The sequence below is a fragment of the Dasypus novemcinctus genome, chromosome 12 (assembly GCF_030445035.2).
Source record: "Dasypus novemcinctus isolate mDasNov1 chromosome 12, mDasNov1.1.hap2, whole genome shotgun sequence".
Classification (NCBI taxonomy): Eukaryota; Metazoa; Chordata; class Mammalia; order Cingulata; family Dasypodidae; genus Dasypus; species Dasypus novemcinctus.
In genome coordinates this window covers 102,240,255-102,262,108 of record NC_080684.1, presented here as the reverse complement: position 1 = coordinate 102,262,108, position 21,854 = coordinate 102,240,255, and the positions used below count along the sequence as shown (strand labels likewise).

The following is a 21,854-nucleotide window of genomic DNA, read 5'->3' as shown; positions in this document are numbered from 1 at the left end:
GGGACTCAAACAGTTGAGCCCCCACCTCCCGCACGGGAGATCCGGAGTTTGGTTCCTGGTGCCTCCTAAAGGAAAAACGGACAATGAGCAAAAAAAACAATGAGTGCAAGCAATGAGCAAGCAGATGAGGGAGCCATCTCTGTGTCAGGGGAAGCGGGAACAAAAATTAAAAATAAAAAATCTCCAGAATTCATTAGAGAATATTACCAAGGGCTTAAAGAAAAATTCACACCACTCTATATAATTTCTTCCAGAAAATAGAAGAGGTGGGAACATCACCCAATCTGATTTATGAAGCTAGTGGATACCAAAGCCAGACAAAGACAGTACAAAACAAGAAAACTACAGACCGATATCCTTCATGAACAAAGATGCAAAAATCATTAATAAAATATTAGCAAACAGAATTCAGCAATATATAAAAAGTATTTACACCATGACCAAGTGGATTTTATTCCAGGGTTGCAAGACTCATTCAATATTCAAAAAACAAGAAAAACACATGATCATATCCATTGATGAAGAAAAATAATTTTGGGAACCTCAATACACATTCATGATAAAAACTCAGAAAAATAGGGCTAGAGAAGAATTTTCTCAACTTGATAAGGAGCATCTACAAAACACATCAGCTAATATACTTCAAGGTGAAAGAGTGAATGCTCCCCCCAAAGATTGGGAACAAAGCAAGGATGTTTGCTCTCACAACTCTTATTCAGTGCAGTGCTGGAAGTTCTACCCAGTGCAATAAGGTTAAGGAAGGAAATCAAAGACATACAAAAGAGTAAGGAAGAAATAAAAGTGTCCCTATTTGCAGTTTACATGATTGCCCACATAAAAAATCCCAAGGAATCTAAAATCTCATACAGCTAATAATAAGTGAGCTCAGCAAGGCTGCAGGATGCAAGACAAACATTAAAAATGCATTGTTTTTCTATATGCTATGAACATATGGACACTGAAATTTAAAAATAAAATACCATTTAAAATCACTCGAAAGAAATAAAATAATTAGGTGTAAATCTAACAAAACATATACATGACTTGTATGCTGAAAACGACAAAATGCTGATGAAAGAGATCAACAAATATCTAAATAAATGGAGAGACATGCCATGTTCACAGATTGGACAACTCAGTAGATGTCAATTGCAAATTGAGATATAGGTATAATGCAATTCCTATCTGAGCAAGATATTTTTTGCAGATATAGACAAGATTATTCTAAAATTTATATGGAGAAGCAAAGGAGCTATTCTAGTTAAAACGAACTTGAAAAACAGTAGCAAAGGGAGAGTAATCGGTCTACCCAACTTTGAGACTACAGTAAGCTACATTAACCAAGTCTGTGTGGTTTTGTGGAGGGGTAGACATGTGCATCAATGGAACATACCTGTGTGGCACACCTGAGTGGTAACCATAGCTACCACTATTTTACGCATGTGGAAGCCAGAGTTCATGGAGACAAAGGTAATTTGGCATAAGCTGGAGACTGGTATCAAGGTCTGACTCCAAAAGCCAAATTCTTTTCACTATGTACTATACTGCCTCTAATTCCATGGAGGATATTTCGTTTTCTGTACCATTCTGCTCCTTAGCCAATTTATAAAATTGCTCTTTCTAATGAGAAAAAAATAGTTTTTCTTAAGGTGATGAGAGCAAGAAGGCACCATTACCACTGTACCTGACACATTTGAAAAATGATCAAGATCATTATTTCAAGAGCTTCTTGAGATATAATTCCATACCATAAAATTCAACCTTCATCCATTTTAAATGTACAACTCAATATATGTCATATTTACAGAATCATATACCTTCACCCTAATCTAACTTTAGAATATTATCATCAGCCTAAAAAGGAACCCAGTGCCCATGTACAGTCACTCCCCATTTGCACTCTCAGGCCCTGGCACCCATTAATCTAGTCTCTGTCTCTATGATTTGCCTATTACAGAATTGTGCGATATGTATTCTTTCGTGTCTGGTTTCTTTCAATTGGCATAACGTTTTCAAGGTTCATTCATGTTGTAACATGTGTCAGTACTTCATTCCTTTTATGATGAGTAGTATTTCCTTGTATGCATATACCATATTTTACTTACTCATTCCTCAGTTGATGAGCATTTGGGTTATTTCATTTTCTTTTTACTATTGTGCTTAATGCTGCTATGGATACTCTCATACACGTCTTCGTCTAAAATGCGGCTGATGAAATAGCCTATTGTCCTAGAGCTGTGGAGCAGCCCCAAGAAGCTAAGAGCCCGGAAAGCTCTTTGCTATCTATGATGGGCTTGGTGAAAGAGGTGGTTGTAAAAGGGAAAGAAGAAAAAAATTTTACTGCAGAAATGTGGAGAAGTAGGAGCCTGTAACCACCCCCACCCGAGAGGAAAATTCCACAGCCCCCTAACCGCATATATCTCGCTTCTGTAACAAGCTTGCTCGACTGTAAAACCTTATCTCAAGGCCTCCTGTAGAAAGTGTCATCAGCCCCTAGACCAACCCCACTCAGACCCTTATAAATAACAAAAACTCCCCAACCGTTTATCTCCCCTGATAGAATTCCCAGCGCTTGATTAACCGCAAACACCTGCTTCTGTACGTGCTTGCTTGCTGAGCTATTGCCCCCTGCCCTGAACCTAAAGACCCATATTATATAAGCAAACTCGCCCCCTCCCCCCGCGCCCCCACCCCACCCCCCCCAGGCTGCTCTCCCCTCTGCGTAGGAGGAGGCCGTCACCGCGCGGCCAGTAAAGCTCTCAACTGGAACTTTATTCGGAGTCTGAGTCTGGTCGATATCCCTGGTCTATAACAGAAAGAGCAAAGGCAAAGGGCCAGCGCGCCCTTATCCTCTTTGGCCGAAGCCCTCGGTTCCCGCGGCCCCGCCCAGGAGGCCGACCAAGGAAGCTCTTAGATGCCTCCCCGCCCAAAGTGCAGGGCCCCGGGGGGAAGCCCAGGAGGAGCCCCGCAGCCCCGATGCCCACTCGCGGCCCAGCCGCGCCCCCGAGGCCCAACAGCCACCTGACGCCCGAGCAATCCCTGCGACGGCATTCCTGAGGGAGGCCGTCAAGGCGGACCTCTACCCAGCCAGGAGCATGCGCAGTCCCCGCCACTCCTCCTCCCACCCAAGGAGCGGCCTTCCAGCCAATCAGGGAGCCCCAGAGCCGTTCTCCCGCCCACCCGCGGAGATTGGGGGCGAGGCGGTCAACATTAGCCAATGAGAAGAGACTTCCGACCTTCCGGCACTCCGGGTGGAAGAGAGGCGGGGCCCGGAGGGGGCTTCTCCAGCAAGATGGCGGCGAGCGGCGATGGCCGGGCGGGAGCGGCGGCCGGCACCGCGGTGAAGCCCATCTTCAGCCGGGACCTGAGGGAGGCCAAGCGGACGGTGCGGGAGCTCTACCGCGCCTGGCACCAGGAGGTGCCGACCACTGGTGAGCGGCAGCGGCGCGCGCGGGACCCCTTTTCCCACAGGCCAGGCCAGACTTGGAAAGCCTTACCTCGAGCTGCCTCCCTCCTGCTGCCCTTTGCCCTTCCTCACCCCCTCTGCACGGGATATTCAGTGGCAGCAGGTGCCACTGCCAGGTCGCCTTGGCCTGCAGTGCCAAGACCCGCCTCCACAAAGCCCCGCAGAGTCCTGCTCCAGCCTCCGGCAAGGTCCCCATGCCCTCAAAGCAGTCCCTGTGCTGCCGGCTTGCGTGGCAGCTCTGGCTTTGCTGAGCCCCTTGGATCCGGGCACCTCCCGCTGTCTTCCCGCCCCCCAGCCCAGCACCCAGCACAGCTGATATGCGGTGGGTGTGACAACGCGAGCCAGGGCCAAGGCCAGGGGAAGGGAAGGCTGGAGCCCCGCAAGGTGCGCCCTCTGCCCAGGGGCTGGCAGTGGAGCAGGAGTGTGGGAACCCGGGGAAGGGGGAAGCAGCTGCCGCACTGCTCTGGCACACCGAGGAGCGTTCAGGAACGCTGAGAGCCAGTACTGAAGGCCACACAGCCCCAGGCTCCTGGCTGCTGGGTGCCCGAGGCGATTAGACAGCACTTGGAGAGGTCTGATCCACGTTCTCTTGGGGAAGGGGGTGCAGCACCCTTGAACCTCCAAGCTGTTGAACACTCGAGCAGGGCAAATGGCAAGCTTGCCTCCCAACCCGGGGTCGGTGAGGGGGCCTGGGTTGGAGCCGCAGGTGTGCTGAGGGGAACCAGAGCCTGGAAGCCTCAACTCCAGGCTGGAGGCGACGCAGCGAGAGCCAGAGACCAGGTCAGGCGGGACCCAGGCACCCAGGACCAGCGGCGAGTGTGCAAGGGTTTGGGGTGTGCCTGTGTGTTGGTGAGTGAGCTTGTTGAGTGTGCACGATGTGCACTGGGGGCCAGGTGGAGGCCCTCCAGGGCTCTGCTGACCGTGACCAGCTCCCTGAGGCTCTGACGAGGGTGGCTGACACACCTTGGTAGTGAAGTCCACTCCAGAGGAGCAGGTGAGGGTGGGCAGGGCAAGAGCGTGTGCTGAGGGCGAGCTTGTGGACACATCAGCGGGTGCAGGGTCAAGTCAGCCCGACCCCCCTAACAGCCCGCGGAGCACTAGGGCCTGGGGGAGGGCTTCTCCTTCCAGGTCTCCCGCTCTTACCCAACCTGGGTAGGTGCTTGGGTAAGAGGAGCAATGACCTTGGGCTCCCCACCCCTGACACGGATTGGCTCTCTCTCTGTTAAAATCTTGGCTCCAAACAGGTTGTGCTGAGGGCGAGGGTCAGGTCCTGGCCCTTATTAAAGGCCAGAGCCCAGGCTGTGGAAGCCCTGTTTGTGTGCTAGGAGTTACTGGTCTGATCCCAGGTACCTGGTGTGACCCGGCGTCCCAGGTGTGGACGGGTCCGCCCAAGGTGCGTCTCTAAACGCTCACCTGCTTCCCTGCTCAGAACTGACAGTGAGGCAGCCATGGGACTGCTGACCGGGGAGACACTGGCGCCCCTGGCCATGGCCGTGGTCATCTTCTTGCTACTGGTGGACCTGATGAACCGGCGTGCGCGCTGGGCCCCTCGCTACCCACCAGGCCCCATGCCGCTGCCCGGCCTGGGCAACCTCCTGCAGGTGGACTTCCAGAACAGGCTATACTTCTTCGACAAGGTGAGGGGGAGGGCACGCCAGGGGACAAAGGGGTTCTGGGCACCCTTCCTAGTGCCGACAGGAGGTGGTGGGTGAAGCACAGGCTGGACAAGAAGCCAGGTGAGAAAAGGAAGGGGGCTGGAGGCATCCTCAGGGAAGGGAATTTGCTGAGAAAGCAAAGTGAGGGGAGAGCAAAGTCCAGAGGAGAGTGGGACCTGGCCACGGGTTTGGGATCCAGTTGACCGCACAAAGGTTATGAAAGACTCGGCAGTCTCCTCTTGACCACCAAAGAAGGCAGGAGGAGGCGGGAGGGTCCTCTCCTTTTAAATCAGGAAATCATGGTGGAGAGGGGACAGTGACGGCTGTGTGGCCCGTGGCCTCACTGCTCTCGTCCCTGAGCCGCTTCCTTCATCAATACACTGAGGCCCTAGCTCAGGTCTACTGACATTTTGGTGATCCTCGCGGAGGCCCATCTGCATGGTGGGATCCAAGGTGAGGTGCTAGTCCCCGGGAGGGTGACCCGAGCCCAGGAGCCAGATGTCCTGAGGGTCCGCAAGGCTGGTGCGCTGAGACGGGGCCCAGCAGCCTGCCTGGTCCCTGGCTAAGCAGAGCCTCGCCCTTGGCCTGCAGCTGCGGCGCCGCTTCGGGAACGTGTTCAGCCTGCAGCTGGCCTGGACGCCCACGGTCGTGATCAGCGGGCTGGCGGCCGTGCGCGAGGCGCTGCTGCAGCGGGGCGAGGACACCGTGGACCGGCCGCCCTTTCCCGTCTTAGAGCACCTGGGCTTTGGGCCCCGGGCGCAAGGTGAGCGCTGGCGGAGGCAGAGCCCAGGTGCCAGCCCTAGCCAGGCGGAAGTGACCAGAGACAGGCGAGGGGCACAGGACAAGGGCCACACAGGCGGGGAGACGCAGCTGGAGCACACAGCGGGTCCTGCGGGGACTGGATGGAGTGGGCCCTGGGAGGGCTTGTCTGTCGGGGGGTGGGGGACGGTCAAGATGGGCAGAGTTGGGGTCTCCCAGAGCAAGAAGCAGCGTGCAGCGGAGTGGGGCTGAAGGGCGCAGCAGGGCGCCCACATGCCCGCCCCGCCCCCAGGCATCGTCTTCGCAAAATACGGACCCGCGTGGCGCGAGCAGCGGCGCTTCTCTGTGTCCACCATGCGTGACTTCGGCCTGGGCAAAAAGTCGCTGGAGCAGTGGGTGACCGAGGAGGCGTCCTACCTGTGTGCCGCCTTCGCCAACCATGTGGGTGAGTGCCGGGCAGAGGGGCGCGGGCGGACGCGGGGCGGCCCCCTGACCCACACCCTGCACCCCCAGGACGCCCCTTTAGTCCCAACACCCTCCTGAACCAAGCGGTGAGCAACGTGATGGCCTCACTCACCCATGGACGCCGCTTCGAGTACGGCGACGCCACCATGCTCAAGCTCATGTCGCTAATTGAGGCCACGCTGAAGGAGATCTCAGGCTTTGTCCAAGAGGTGCGCGGGTCAGGGGTGGAGGGGCTGCTGGGTCTGGCCTCCCATGGAGGAAACTTTGTGCAGGGGGTGGGGCAAGGGCCCCCAGGGGAGTCAGAGCTGGAGGCAGGACAGGGAGGGGCCAGGACCCCTGGTGCCCGGAGCTGGTCCCAGCCAGGGAAGGGACTGAGCGCAGGGAGCACTCAGGGCCTGGCGCTGTCCCGCACAGGTGCTGATCGTGGTCCCGCAGCTCCTTCGCATCCCCGGGGTGGCGGGCAAGGCCTTCCCCTCGCAGAAGGCCTTCTTGGACCTCATAGATGAGATGGTCACTGAGCACAGAGAGACCCGGGACCCCACCCAGCCACCCCGAGACCTGACTGACGCCTACCTGGCCGAGGTGGAGAAGGTAAAGGCCCTGCAATGGCGTGGGGGTGAGGGCCCAGCGAGGCCGAGATGGGGTCCTGGGCACCCAGGCTGAGCGGTACGGGTGGGGCCGTCCGGGGCACCCTCCCCTGGCCCCCGAGCCGACTCTCTGCCCCCCAGGCGAAAGGGAACCCCCAGAGCAGCTTCACTGCCGCGAACCTGCGCCTGGTGGTGGCCGACCTGTTCTCGGCGGGCATGGTGACCACCTCGACCACGCTGGACTGGGCCCTCCTGCTCATGGTCCTGCACCCGGACGTGCAGCGTGAGCCTGGCCTGGGGCCTGGGGATGAGGCGGTGGACAGGGACAGGCTGGGGCACCTGAGCTTGGACACCAGGGACACTGCCCAGAGCTGGGCCGGGGCTCCTGTCGCAGCGGCCCCTCCTTCTCCACGCGGGCACGGCCCCCAGCACAGGGGTTACCCGCTGCGGTCCGGGCAGGATCGGCACCCAGCCCCCTGGGCTCCGGCCCACTGTGGGTGCTTGTCTGTCCAGGTCGCGTCCAGAAGGAGATCGACGAGGTGATCGGGCCGGGCCGGCAACCAGAGATGAAAGACCAGGCGCTCATGCCATTCACCAACGCTGTGGTCCACGAGGTGCAGCGCTACGGGAACATCATCCCCCTGGGCGTGCGTCACATAACCTCCCGCGACACCGAGGTCCAGGGCTTCCTCATCCCCAAGGTAGGGCTTGGCCACCCGCCCCCGCCTGGCCTGAGGATGGGCTTCGGGGAAGCTTCTTGGGCCCAGCGGGTCTCGAATGGGTGTGGGTGAGCGCCAGGCAGGTGGTGCCTGTGCAGTGGCAGCGGGCATGGCATTCCCTGCCCTGCAGATGTCCCCACACACCTGGCATCTCCTGTGCAGGGGACGACACTCATCCTCAACCTGTCGTCGGTGCTGAAGGACGAGACGGTCTGGGAGAAGCCCCATCGCTTCCACCCAGAACACTTCCTGGACGCCCAGGGCCGCTTCGTGAAGCAGGAAGCCTTCCTGCCTTTCTCAGCAGGTAGGTGCCCGTGGGGTGCCGGGCCCCTGCCCTGTTCCCAAGGGGTGTCTGGGGCGGGTAAGCCTCACTGAGTGTCCCCGCGCCCACCCACAGGCCGCCGCGCATGCCTCGGGGAGCCCCTGGCCCGCATGGAGCTCTTCCTATTCTTCACCTGCCTCCTGCAACGCTTCAGCTTCTCGGTGCCCGCGGGGCAGCCCCCGCCCAGCACCCATGGCAACTACGCAGTCCTGGTGACCCCAACTCCCTACCAGCTCTGTGCCGTGCCCCGCTAGAGAGAGGCTGAACCCACCCCACCCGGGACCCTGAGCTTCAATAAAGCTATTGGCGGCTCCCATCTGGCTCTTCGTCCCCACCCAGGCTCCCTGTCTGGGTCCTGCCTGTGCCCGGGGCCAGCCCTGCCCCCTGCACAATATTCGTTGTATTTCTAGATGATTCCATTGACAGATGAGTATCCCGAGGCTCAAAGGTGCCTGGCTGCCCTTCCCTCTTCCCCATGTCACCCATTGAGACCCCATGTTGCCTGCCTGGGTTGGTGACAAGGTCGATGCAGAGGTCCTGGCTCCTGGAATGTCAGGGAGGGGGTGAACATGAATGGGCTGCTGAGAGGATGGGCGCAGTCCCTGGCTGGGCTGGGCAATTGCATCAGTGGTCCCCAACAAGGACTGAGACACATCGATTTACTAGAAAGACTTTTACAGAGTTAGGAAAGCAGTGATGCTCATCCCTTGTGGCTGACGTGGTGTCACCATGTACACTGTGGTGTTTTGTCCTCACGGCCTGAGCGCAGCTAACACCCATGCTTTGCCCCACAGTTGTTGGGTCTCCCATACTCACGGAGTTAGACGAGTGCTAGGCCCGCCCCAGTGTGATTCCCCTGGAGAGGGCGAAGGCCTCCCATGGCCATGCTGTACAGACAGGCTTCTTTCCCAGGGGAAATGCAGAGCGCCTGAGCTGCTTCCTGCTCCAATCCCCTCAGAAGCCGTCCTATGTAATACCTCCTGTCTCCCCGTACTCGTGGGCCGCTGCTGTGTTTTGTCCTGAAGAACCAGGGCCCTTTCTCAACATTCAGTCCCGAGGCTCTAGGACCCAGTGGTCCTCGAAAACCCCTTCCAAGTGATAGCCTTTGCAGAGTCCGGAACCCCAAAAATAAGAGTCAAAAGACAGTGGCTCATTGGTGCAGTTCCGTGCAGCCTTCAGCAGTCGATCCAGTTCATCAAATTGTGTGACCAAAACGATGCCTGATGGGTTCGCAGCCTTCCATTCGACCTCGTCAGGGTCCAGAGCAGGAGGGACCTTGGCAAACGTGGCTTCATCCTCTGGGGCATCTGGTGTAACTGCTGAGAGACAGTGTTACTCTCTCACTCAGAACCTCTCCAGGCTCCAGTGTGACACGGGGCTGCCCTCGTTGCGTCACCCATGTACTCATTCCGTTATCCTCAGCCACTAGTTCCCTAGTTTGCCATGGATTTTTTTTTTTTAAAGATTTATTTATTTATTTAATTCCCCCCCTTCCCTGGTTGTCTGTTCTCTGTGTCTATTTGCTGCGTCTTTGTCCATGTCTGTTGTTGTCAGCTGCACAGGAAGTGTGGGCGGCACCATTCCTGGGCAGGCTGCACTTTTTTCGCGCTGGGCGGCTCTCCTTATGCCGTGGATTTTTAGCTACACTTCGCAGCTTTGGAACAGCGTTAGGTTTGGCCACTGTGCAGGTTCCAGTGGGACAGCATGCCCTGACCTCGTCCTCGTCTGCTCTCGTTCGTCCAGCATAGGCTCACACAGGCACGGACCAGAGGGCTCGCCACCACGAGGCAGACAGCACCTTTCACTGTCAACCCGGATTTGCCAAATGGGGCAAAGGCACAGTCCACCCCGACAGTCCGTTAGGAGTTCTTCCACGAAGGCTTAAGGTTCTCGTTAAGTTTCCTGTCTAGACCGCGATGTCAGGTAGGAGGGAGGAAAGAGGAGGTGATGGGGGACAATTGTGAGCCTCCTTCCTGGATCCTCCGGAGAAGCGGAGGCACCTGTCGAGTGGGGACCTCCCCGCGGCCTGCTCGTATTGAGTGTGAGCACAGACTCAGGAGCGCGTCCAGCCAGCCCTTCCTGCCTTGCTCCCTCCTGCTTTACACAACACATTCTTCCTTGTCCATTGCATTCCTCTTTCAGACCGCCTCTACCCTGAAGATATGGAACACGATCTGTCCATTGGCTGCGCTAGCGCTTCACCACTGCTGAGTGCTACAGGCTGTGAAGTGTGTTCTCTGTCTGAAGAGATGCAGCTCAGTGGTCCAAAGCGGTATAAACTAAAGACAAGTTTATTCTCTCACAGCTCTGGAGACGAGACGTCTCAAGGTACCGGTAGGGCCGCGTTCCTTGCAGTCTTGAGCAAAGACTCCGCCCCACGTTTCTCTCCTGTCCTCTGGAGGTTGGAGGTCATTCTGGGTGTTTCTTGGCTTATGGACACATCATTCTTGTCTTGGCCTCCATCACCACATGCTGTTCTCTTTCCCAGTCTGTGTCCAAATTTCCCTCAGGACACCGGTCATTGGGATCAGGGCTCTCTGGACCAGTATGACCTCATCTTAACTCGATTCTACCTCCATATAAGGTCATCTTCACAGGCACTGGGGTTCAGGACTTGGCCATAGCTTTTGGGGGGCACTGTCCAACTTATGACAAGTGTCTTCTCCTCTAGTCATCTTACAGCCCTTTCAGCCTTTGCACCCACCAGCAGGTTTGCAAAACCCCATTCAGAGGAAGTGATTGTCCTGTCAGGACCCATTTAGAGCTTTCTACAGCTTCCAGCATCATCTGATGTGGAACACTTTCCAGCTGTGTGCCAGGTTTTTCCTCCAGCCAGCTACATTCTGTCTTTTCTGCTGGCAGAAGCACAGTTCCTGGTGGTGTTTTCGGCCTCATCCGTGTCCACTTCATCCATCCCATTTCTTAACAGCCACTTAGACTCATCCTGTCTGAATGAGTCCCTTGACTGTCTTATTTGTCTTTCCCTTTTGTCTTATCAGTCACTAAAAATTCCTTATCATCTCTAAGTCCCATAAGAGGAAGCTAAGATAAAAATATGAGAAGGCAAAAAAATAATTCCAATAAACCTTCTAGAGTATTGCTTGATTTGACATCACTAAGGACACATGGGTGCCCATCCAAAAGGGGCTCCTGTAATCATGGCACTTACCACTCCTGGGTAAGGGGAATATTAAGTGGATGGATATGCTAGTTACCAAAGCCAACCGAGCACAGCTTGAATTGCACCATGAGCAAACTTTCCGGCAACTTTTATCCAGTCCACTAGGCCAGCTTCCCTTCAGGTGTAACCTCGTTTAGGCGGGGCTTCAGTGGTGAGCTCTGGGTCCTGCCTCAACCCAAACATCTTGCATTCTGCAGCATTCAATACGGGGACACTTCCCTCAAGCTGATCAGCCTCTCAGTTCATTTTAGTAGATGTTCTTCAGGAACTGCTGCCAGTTCCCAAAATGGAACAGTGCATTACCCCTGTGCTCCCTGGTGTCAGGGGTTTCTTGGTTTTTGCTGCCACTCGCATCCTTTGTGGTGGCCAGAGGTCATAGAGGCACTGCCTGTTGTCCTACCATACTTTTCCCCTTTACTGGCACTGAGGCTAGTGGCCGTGGCTCAGACCCACTGAAACTCAAGCTTGGTGCATCACTGGGATCTACCTGAGCACTATTTTATCTTGGTTTTTATGAAAAAATAACCGAGGGGTTGTATACTAGGTTGTTTCTTTTTATTTTGCATGTCCTTCCATATCCAGTGAACCAGCTCCTCAGGAATGGGGTCTGGTCTTTCTAAATTCCAGTGGTAGCTTTGACTCTAGTAACTGATCGCCGCGCAGCTGCTGCTTTACCCTGAGCAGCGTGGTAGCCGTCCAGGACTCAGAGGTCCACCAACCCCCCCCTTCCCATCCTTTTCCCAAACCATGCTCTGCCGTGTTTCAGCGCGTCAGCCTCATTCTAGTGCAGGGGTCCCTAAGGGGTTGTGGGCTTGAATTGAAATAAAATTTGAAAAAAAATGGATTGATTGGCTGGTGGGATGGCAGATGAAGACCCCACATTTGAGGATGAAAATGAAGAAATTGGGGGTGCAGACAGTGGACAGGATAAAAGAGGCTTTTTCTAAAGAATTACCGTGGATGATGTGTAGATTTGGGGATGACTGGAACCCTTATACTGAGTCAGTGGATAATTCTGAAGACCTTGTCATAGAGTTCATCACAAATGACTCACAAGTCCGTGCCTGTTGGAAGACAAGGTCCAGTACATGTTGAAGATACCGTCGTTTGCTTCTAAAGGACCCAAGGAAGTTTGTTAGGGTTAAAGACTTACTCTGAATCAAGAATAATTGAAATGAGCTAGAAAAGCATATGACAAAGCCAATATGGGTCTTGATACTTTTTGTGCTTCCTGAAGCTTCCTTATTCTCTGGAGCAACGATATATAGTAACTGTTTTTTTCCTAGATTAAGGTCCTGATTTCTAATGAAAATGAAAGTTGGGGAGACACAGTTTTCAACCTTTATTTTGATGTCTTTAATTTTAGACTGCTTGAATCTTTGTCTACCTTTATATTGCCATACTTGAAGTACTTACTGGGTTTTAATGAGCATATGTAAGTTAAAGTACCTTGCAGTTCATGAAATTCCTTCTGACCTTTGACTATCAGGATGCAGTAGTATTTGCATGGTAGGTGTCTTTTCTGCCACTGCAGGCCATATTGTAGCATTTTAATGTGTGACACCTAGATGACATCCTTGATCCTGTGATAGCTGGGACATGTGTTTTAAGTTTTCTCAAGTTTCTAGACAAAACTGGTCTGTGACATTATTAGGAAATCTAATGACGATATAGGAAAGTACAGTATTTTTAAGGAATACTGAAGTGTCTTTAATTATCATTTGTTTTGATTTCCTTCAGATAGCCAGAGGGGTTTATTGAGAATCTGAGTTTCAAGTGAACGCCTCAGTGTTGGTTAGGCTTTTTTGATTTAAAACCTTTGGGGCTTAAACATTGTCTGTTCGAAAACTAATTTTCCCAGGTCGGATTAAAGCTTCTAAAAATAAATGCTTTAAGAAGCACGAATGGCATGGCATGAAAAGCCGCTGCAGGATAAGCTTTGGGGTAGTGCTTATTACTGTGTTTGTTAGTTCTTGCTCATTGTGGAGACGTGCGCTTGACTGAAAGCATGCGTGGCCATGGAAACCACCTGCAGTTCAGGCTATACAGGGTGTGTGTGTGTTTAGCTACCTTGTATTAACTTATTGTTGCACTTAGCTTAAAGTAAGGTTTGAAATTGCATTGAAAGGGATCACTGAATGTTACTACCTGTGAAACTGAATGTTTCGTGTGCCGCTTATTCACGTTATCTATAAATCAATACTTGGGAAAATTCTTTCTTAACATATTCATTCAGGGAATAAAGTATGAAAAAATAAACACAAACACACAAAAACAAAAAATGTGTTGGTGCGCGTGGTGCGGATGTGATATATTTATTAAATAATACACAGTATAGTGTGGACTTAGTAAGGGGTCTGTGGGTTTCACCTGACTGGCAAAGGGGTCTGTGGAACGAAAAGGCTAAGAACCGCTCTTCTGGTGGATTCCACTTCTGATGCCAACTGTGCTGGGGTTCCCCAAGGACATACTCAGGCTCAATGATTTACTAGAAAGGACTCCAAGAATTCAGGAAAGCTGTTCCACTCCCGGTTGTGGCTTATTTCAGTGAAAGGATGCTCATTAAATCAGCAGAGGTAAAAGGAGCATGGGGTAGAGTCCTGGAGAGACTAGGCACAAGCTTCTAGGCGCCCTCTCCCAGTGCAGTGGAAAGAGAGCTCCTGATCCCAGCAGGGACCGCATGCTGCCGGGCAGGTGTCCAGGGCTCTTACTGGGGTAGCTGGGGTAGGCATGGGGCGCCCACATGGCCAGCCTTAGGTACTCTGCCTCCAGGCCCCAGAAGTCACACTCAGCATGACCCGAGGTCCCCACCACGCATCACGCACTGTCAGCATAAACTATCTGGCGTGGCCCAAGGCTGTGGTGTGTAAGGACACTTATCAGACAGAATCGTCCCAGGGCTTAAAGGCCATCTCCCAGGAGGTCATCTCCCAGTCCAGGGCCAGTCATTTCTTTAGGATGTGCCGCGTTCGAACACCGCAAAGCCGAGTTAACCCTTCGTGGCACGGGGCTCACTAAGCCTGGATGCTTACAAACCGGGCCCAACTGCGCCACTCTGAACCAGGGGTCCAAGCGCAGCCAGATCCGTCCTGTTACCTCAGGCATCTGCGGCACCCCAAAATGGGGACCCCGGGGAGGGCTAGGAAGTCAGGGAAGGACTGCAGATCGGGGTCAACAGGTGCCAGAGCTCCCCCCTGGGAAAGACCGACGACCGCCCGGGAGTGAGCTGCCCCAGGGAGGACTGGCCACTCCCCAGCCTTCAGGGAGGCTCATGCCCAGGCCCCTGCCTGGAGGACTTGGGGCGCCGGGCTCCGAGCCTCGGGCACCACTCTCCGAGGGCCGGGTGGGGAGAGCCCCTAGGAAGCATGGCCAGGGGTGGAGCTGGACCCCCTGTGGGCTGCAGGCCTGGCCTTGAGGGGGGCCCACCCAGGACCTGTCTGGGATGGGGTGGGCGGGGGAGCAGAGAGGGAAGATGCCTGCTCTGGTCCTCACGCTGCCGCCACGCGCTGTGCTCTGGGCTCGGGTGTCCCCTTCTGCCAGGAGAGCCTTGTCCCGGGTGGCTGCTCGGCCAGGTCTTCCGCCTTGACCCTCTCGGGCTGGGGTTTTGTTGGCCTGGAGCCCCCTGAGGGCTGCCTTCCCACCTCTGTCCCCACCACCCACTAATCCAGGGCTCTCCGTGCCCGACTGGCCCCCCGAGGCTCGGGCAGCCCCTCCGGTGCATCTGGGAATCGCCGGGTCTGAGACCCACTAACGCCCGGGAAGACACACGGAGGCCCGTGCCTTGGGCGCCCCGTCAGGCCCTCAGGGCCCTCTGGGCAGGGCTCCCGCCCCCACACCGCAGGGGTGGTCGGTCCCTGGGCACTGAGTGGAAAGGCCACCCTGGGGTCCCGGCCACGTCAGGGCCCGGTGGCGGCCGGGAGGGGGGCCGGGCTGGAAGGAGGCAGCCAGGCCGCCCAGCAGCAGCGAGGGGCGGGTACTAGGCACTTGGTCCTTCGGGCCTCTGAGTCCTGGGGGTGCCGGGTGCGGGGAGCCAGCCCAGCCCGAGCTTCCTCAGAGCGCGAGGACCCAGCCCCCGGGCCTCTCCTCGTCCCCCACCTCGGAGGCCTCTAGAAGCACAGACAGGCCCTGTGGGGTCTTGCTAGAGGACCCTATTCCCCGGGTCAGGGGCCACCCCACGTCCAGGCCAGACGGACACAAGGCAGGGACTCTGCCAGCTCAGCGAGTGCCCCAAAGCCTCCTGACTGGGGGAGGCAGCAGGCGAGCTGGACAGGCTTGTTCAGGGTGGGGGCTCCAGGCCAGCTGGGCTGCTTCCTTGCCCCCCGCCCCCCGCCCCCAGGCAGAAAGGTCCCTGAGGGGCTCGGGTCTCTGTGACCCCAGGAGGGACTTGGATTAGGGAGGAATGCAGGGTGGGGTCAGTAATGTTACCAGAAGAATCAACAGCAACTTCCGTTTGGTCCCTTTCCTTTTCCTGGGGAGCAAAGAGGGGCACAGTGTGGTGGGGGGCAGCCCCCAGGTTGGCACAGGGGCAGACAGGCCCCACTGGGTGAGGAGTCGGGGAGGGGAGCCTGGGGGCTCCGCGGCCCCCGGGCTGCCCATCACGCCACACAGAGCCCCTGGGGTAGCGGCCTGGCCTGCTGGGCGTGGGGGTGGCCTCCACTCCCCACAGCAGAGCAGAGCGGGCCAGGCAGGGGAGTCCTGGGTGAGCCCCCAGTCTGTCCTTCCCTCCAGCCCAGGTCCCTGCCCCCTCCTCCTGAGGCTCAGGGTCAGCTTTCTTCTCCTTGGAACCATCTTGGAGGCTCCCAGGGCCCGGGGGCTCATGGCCTGGGAGGGAGGAAAGCAGAGAGGAGGCAGGAAGGGCCTCTGAAAGCCGCCTCCCTCCCCATCTCCACTCTAGGCGACTGCACAGCTCCCACTTCTTCTGGGAAGTCCTTCCCTTCTCAGCTGCAGCTGGGCTAGCCTTGGCAGCTCCTACAGGGGTGGCCGCCGTCCCCGGGCTCCCTGCCATGAGCTGGGGAGCTCCTGGGTCTGCAGAGCTGCCAGGAGAGCCCCGGGCCCAGCCCTGCCCCTTCCTCACCTCAGGGGCCTGCTGCTTCTCACTCTTGGTTCTGCCTAGCTACAGAGGAAGCGGGAGAGGTGACACCGCTGTGAGTGACCAGCGTCCTTCCCTGACCAGTCCCCGCTCTCCTGGTGCAGTCCACCCTCCCTGCCCCTCCAGGGGTGCCCCAGCCACCCGCCTGCCAGGAGCTAGGGGTGCCCACGCTCTCCCACCTGAGTGGTCACGGGGTAGCACTTGTCCATCAGCCCCCACACTGGCCTCGAGGTCTCCCCTATGGGCTGCATGACAAGGAGAGAGCAGGGACGGGGAGGGAGCTCTAGGCCCCGCCAGGCCTGAGCAGGCACCTGAGGACAGCCAGACTGAGGAAAATCTCCAAGGCTAACTTCAGGAACACCGAACTCTTCAGGAAGATAAAACTTTGCTTTCGTGAAACAAAAATAGGAGGCTCTAAAAAGGAAATGTTCAAACAAGAACCACAAACTCTTGAAAAATAAGAATGTGGCAGCAGGGATGAAAATCCAATTACAATTTAGAAGATAAACTTGAAAAAATTATTTCCCAGAAAGTACGGCAGGGTGAGAGAGAAGAGGAAGAGGGAGAAGACAGGAGCTCTAAAAGCTAAGTAAACATACCAGAAAGAGGGCACGCAAACAACAGGCTGGAATTGGCTGAGAGATAGCAAACAAATAATTCCTTTTTGATTCAAGACAATTTCCCTGAACTGAAGAACATGAGTTTCCAGAAGAGAAGGACTTGACAAACGTCCAGGACAATGGATGAAGGAAAACCGACACCAGGTTTTCTCATCAATAAATTTCATCACACTGAGGACAAAGAGAAGAACTACCTAAAGATATAAGGAAAAAAATCTCAGTTTTAGGAATTCAGCTTTCATTGAACTACTCTACACCAACCTTCAAAGCTAGAAGACAATGAGAAATGGCTCCCAATTTCTCAGGGAAAATTATTTCCAATCTAGAATGCTATAGCTAATCACACTCTTAGTTGACTATGAATAAAGTCCTTTCAGACATGTAAATTCTCAAGATTATGCGTCAGGAAGCAACTGAAAATTATGCTCCTCCAAAATTAAGGAGGAACCTAGAAGGTACGAGGGGATCTGGCACAGGGAGAAGTGAAGAGAGCGCCTCACGGCAGAGCCAGGACGACAGCCCGTCCAGATGAAGCAGAAGGAGGGAGGCTTCAGGAGCTCTGTGCCATGAAAGATAATGTTGATAAATTACCTGAAGTGTCTAAATGTATTGCAAGGAGTTTCAAAATGATGCAGAGAATTAACCAATGAATACATAGAAAACTAAAGAAATTAAAAGAAGAAAAGAGAAAAAAAACAAATTATTTACATGGAAGAGTAATCATAGTATACTACATGACTCAGCTGGGAATACTATTTACATAGTCTTCATAATTTAAACACTAAATATTAATCTAATAAAAATCAGGATATGCATTTACTAGAAGGGCTAAAAACAACCTGGCATGCCAAGTGCCGGTGCAGAGGGTGGGGGCAACTGACACCTCTCATTTGTTGCTAGGGGGAAGGCAAAATGGTACAGCCACTTTGGAAAACAGTTTGACAGTCTCTGACAATGTTCATCATATAACTTACTTATGACCCAACAATGTCACTCCTAGGTATTTACCCAAGTGAAAGGAAAAGCAGCATTTACACAAAAACTTCTACGTGAATATTTCCAGTGGTCATATTATTGTAATCACTGAAATTAGCAGCAATCCAAACGTCTAAGTGGTGAATGGGAAAACAAAGTGTGCTGTATCCACCCAACACTACTCAGCAATAAAAGGGAACAAACTACTGAAACAACATGAAGGACTCAGATGCATCATACCAACTAAAAGAAACCAGACACCGAATGTGACATACCATGTGTTGCCGTTTATATGACACTGTCCCAAAGGCAAATATAGGGAAAGAAACCTCCTCATCGGTTGCCAGGGGCCAGGGGTGGGGTAAAGGGTCGGCCACAAGCAAGTTTGGGGTAATCTTCCGACGAGATGGGACCATTCTGCATCTCGACTGTGGTAGTGATAGATACACAAGTGTGTATGTTTGTCACAACTCACAAACAGTGCAGTAAACAGGAGGAGTTTTACTCTCTATGATGATACTTCTGTTTTTTAAATGAATAACAAGAGTCCCCAGAAGAAAAAGATCTTAAACACCAAAATGATACAAAAATCAGCCAAAAAATAAAAATGAAATTTAAGAATTTTTGACGATTGAAGATGCCATCGCTTGGGTTAAAAAGTTTATACCGCCAAAGAATACAAAACACAACTGTACTGGAAAGACAAAGAAAGCTGAAATGTGTGCCAGAGGGGGTAGCGAGAGAGCAGTTGCTATGACATCTAAACCTTCACCTTCCATTATAGAAATTCCTTAGCTAAGGTTTATATATGAAAAAAATCAAGAAAACCCAGGTGAAGCTTTCTATTTAGAAATGTGAAGGCAAAAACAGCTGCATCTGGAAAAAGGTTGGAAGCTGGAAAGATTCCCACCCAGACAGGTGGGAAAACAGCAGGAAGGTGGGGATAAAGTGTGGCTCTTTTTTGTTTTGTCTTGTTAGAACTTTGGCTCTTCAAACTCTGTCCATACAAACCATCTTTGATAACAACACAACTTGACGGAATGGACATTGATTGATTAATTTGCAAGTGACAGAGAAAGGATGCAAAGTTTGGGCTCCACATTCTCCAAGGCACCTGCCAACGTGGACGTTCCTAGGGGCTCCCCCAGCTCTCGGGTCCCTGGGTCACAGGGGCCCTTGCCTCCCTGGGACCCCATCGTCCCGTAGCACAGCGCGGGGTGGGGAGGCCTCCGGGGACCGGTGTGCGGTTCTGTCCGCTCGCCTTGGCCAGACTAGGTGCCGTCCCTGCCCTCTCCGCCTAAGTGTCCTCAGGCTAGAGGGGGAGCTGCTGGGTTGCGGTGAAGGTCAAATGACAGGACAGAAGATCACGGCCCTCGGGAGGCAGCCGACACCCATCTGTGTGCTTGGGACCCAGGGCTGGGGTGGGGGCTTTGCCATAGGCTGATTGACACCCGGCGGGAGCCCTGGTCAAGCCGCCCATCCCAGCGTGAGGGCTGCACCGCTTTCCAGAGCCTGTCGCATCTCGGGGGCCATCTGTCCCTTGGGCTTCTCTGGGCCATGCTGTGGAGACCGGGGGTGGGGACTGGGGCCCTCTGGGTTGATGCTTTGCCAAGACGCAGGGATTTCTCCAGCGCCCCCAGCACAGGCACCTGGGTGCACGCGGCTGGTTGAGCATCGGGGTCAAGGGCCCCGCGAGCAGCCCTGCCGCCTCCCCCCGCAGAGGCCCCTACCTGGGAGGGCTCCCTGGCAGGTTCGCGGTCAGGCCCTGCTTCCGGCTCGGCTCCCTGGAGATAGTCGTGCAGCGCGTCTGCGGGGGGCGGGGAGGCCCCTCGGTCACCCCAGGGGACAGGGTCTTGCCCTGGCAATGGCAGCGTGTGCAGTACATCAGGGGGCAGTCCCTTCAACTACCTGTACCCATGACAGAGACTATCAGACACTCCCTTCAAAAGTGTGCGCCAGTCTGGAGCCTTGCAAAAGAGAGGAAGGCAAAGCACAAAAGCAGGAGGCGGTGCGTGCATTTGTTTTGTTTGGAAAAGAGGGCGTTTTAGAGTTGGACTCTAGCACTGGGGCTGCAGAGGCAAGAAGGGGACTCTGAGCAGTGGCCAGCCGCTGGCCAGCCTCGAGGGGACCCCTGGGGAGCCTTGTTGGGCAGGTGGAGACTGGGGGACCCCTGAAGCCGGCCCCCATCTCCTGCTTCTCCCGTGGGCCCCCACGCCCGTGGTCCAGGGCCTCACCTGCGAGAACCAAGATCTGCAGGGCAGACAGGGGCTTGCAGAGCCTGGGGGCAAAGCAGAGCTGAGAGTGAGGGGGGGGCACCCCCCTCCTGGAGCAATGGCTTCCTCCCCACCCCAGCCCCAGAGCCTCCTCCATCCACATGTGTGGGTCACTCTGCCAAGGGCTCAGCCTAGGGGCTCAGCGGGTCAGTGCCTTCGACAGCCAGGTGGGGAGCCTGGAGCACCCACACTCCCTGCTCACTGGGTCCATCTTGCCTCTCCAGCCCCCTGGCCTTGGTGGGACATTGGCAGTGGCTCATTGGCGCTGGCTCAGCGCCTCTCCTCGCAACCCCCCCCCAGGCCCTCCCACATCTGGGCTAGTCTACCCCAAACCACATTGGCAGGACCCTGTGACCCGCCCTCCCCAGGGGCCAGCAGAGCAGCTGGCACCCACGCCCTCCCGCGCACCCGCCACCCGCGCCCGCCGCCGGGGGCTTTACTTCTCTCTCTGGCAGCTCAGACCCAACACCATTTTCTGACTAGGAGGAAGAGATGGGGCCGCAGTCAAGGCCGTGCAGGCCCGGGGTGCTGCTGCTTTGCCCCAGGCTTGCAGGGGTCCTCGGGGTGGCAGGAGCTGGGGGAGGCCCAGGGCTCAGCGGGGCTCCCCGGGCGTCCCAGCGGGCGCTCAGCACGGAGGGGCTCGCGCTAGCCGCTTGGGAAACCCTCGGATTTTCTGCCAAGACCTCAGAGCCCCAAACCAAAGCTGCTTTCCAGGCCCACAGAGCTGGAGGGACACGTGCGGGAGCCGGGGAAGAGGGGCTCGGGGCAGGCTTCAGGGAAAAGGAACAGCGGCCTCGGACATTGGGTGCAAAAAGTCCCCATGGGTCGGAGGTGGCTAATCATCATCGGAAATAACAGGGATTAAAAACCGCAGCTTTATGAGTGGTTTCTGGTTTATGCAGCATTTTTGGAATAACTTTGGGAGTATTGGGTGGGATTCCCTAAGCCTCCTCAAAATACGTCTCTGAAACCCACCGTCAGGGCCACAGTTCCACCAGCCTGGCGCCACTTAGGCCCAGGCCTCCCGCCTGACGCCCTGGCCAGGCTCCCCTGCGTGAGTCGGCGGCGCCAGCCTGCGCAGGCCCATTCCAGGTTCTCCTGGAACCTCGCCCCCACCTTCCTGGCTTTCAGCTGAGAACACAGGTACCAGCACCTGGGAGCGACCTCGACTTCCTGCCACCAAGTCCATGTTCACCTGCCCCCCCAGGCCCCCCTGAGATGAACCCCGCCCCCTGCTCCTCCCACCCTGTTCTCCCACCCCCGCCTCCCGGGCCCTCTCCTGCAGACTCGGCCTTCCCTCTCCTCTGGCCCCTTCGGGTCAGTATCATCGCTCAGTCTTCATTAAACAAACGTCTCCTTCCTGAGCCCCATCCCTTCCCACTGAGCCCCTGGCCCTTCACCTGAGCCCTGAGCCTCATCCTTTCTCCCTGAGCCCCCGTCCCATCTCCCTGAGCCCCATTCCTTCTCCCTGAGCCCCATTCCTTCTCCCTGAGCCCCTGTCCCATCTCCAGCCCTGCCCTCATTCTCCCACACCCTCTCCCGACCACAACCAGTCTCCTTGAGCTGACTGAAGCTGATGTCCCTACACCCTCTTGCCTCTCTCACTCCTCCACCCACTACCACCCACTCCTGCCCCTCCCCCCTCTAAACTCTTCCCACCAAGGTCACCAAGTACCTCCTGGTCACCAAACCAGCCGGCCCCTTCCAGGCCTCAGCTCGCTTCACCCCAGCCCCTCCCTCCTC

General features: G+C 55.2%; 1 protein-coding gene and 1 long non-coding RNA gene across 7 annotated transcripts; one reads left to right on the top strand and one right to left on the bottom strand.

Annotated features, from left to right (window-relative positions):
• The first annotated feature begins 3,226 nt into the window (after window positions 1-3,226).
• Window positions 3,227-13,436, top strand: LOC101440010 (cytochrome P450 2D17-like). Of its 6 annotated transcripts, none has more exons than XM_058308858.2 (10): window positions 3,227-3,431; window positions 4,896-5,103; window positions 5,713-5,884; window positions 6,173-6,325; window positions 6,394-6,554; window positions 6,760-6,936; window positions 7,074-7,215; window positions 7,446-7,633; window positions 7,814-7,955; window positions 8,049-13,436. In XM_058308858.2, the coding sequence occupies exons 2-10, from the start codon at window positions 4,915-4,917 to the stop codon at window positions 8,225-8,227; spliced, it is 1,503 nt and encodes a 500-aa protein (XP_058164841.1). In that variant the 5' UTR covers window positions 3,227-3,431; window positions 4,896-4,914; the 3' UTR covers window positions 8,228-13,436. The 6 variants fall into 6 exon arrangements, with proteins under 6 accessions (XP_058164841.1, XP_071075175.1, XP_058164843.1 ...); XM_071219074.1 differs by having other exon boundaries at window positions 3,250-3,431; window positions 9,717-13,436; XM_058308860.2 differs by having other exon boundaries at window positions 3,265-3,431; window positions 4,896-5,574.
• A 1,721-nt stretch (window positions 13,437-15,157) lies between these two features.
• LOC131280660 (uncharacterized) lies at window positions 15,158-19,686 on the bottom strand. Its single transcript, XR_009188372.1, has 3 exons — window positions 19,569-19,686; window positions 16,423-16,488; window positions 15,158-15,622 (listed from the first exon to the last, which is right to left on the bottom strand). It is a non-coding gene; the product is annotated as an uncharacterized lncRNA (long non-coding RNA).
• Between the last annotated feature and the right edge of the window lie 2,168 nt (window positions 19,687-21,854).

Excerpts from the sequence above, each read along its gene's own strand:
- LOC101440010 (XM_058308855.2), top strand. Across the intron at positions 5,104-5,712 it reads GGCTATACTTCTTCGACAAG|CTGCGGCGCCGCTTCGGGAA; the intron begins GTGAGGGGGAGG and ends CTTGGCCTGCAG. Across the intron at positions 7,956-8,048 it reads CTTCCTGCCTTTCTCAGCAG|GCCGCCGCGCATGCCTCGGG; the intron begins GTAGGTGCCCGT and ends GCCCACCCACAG.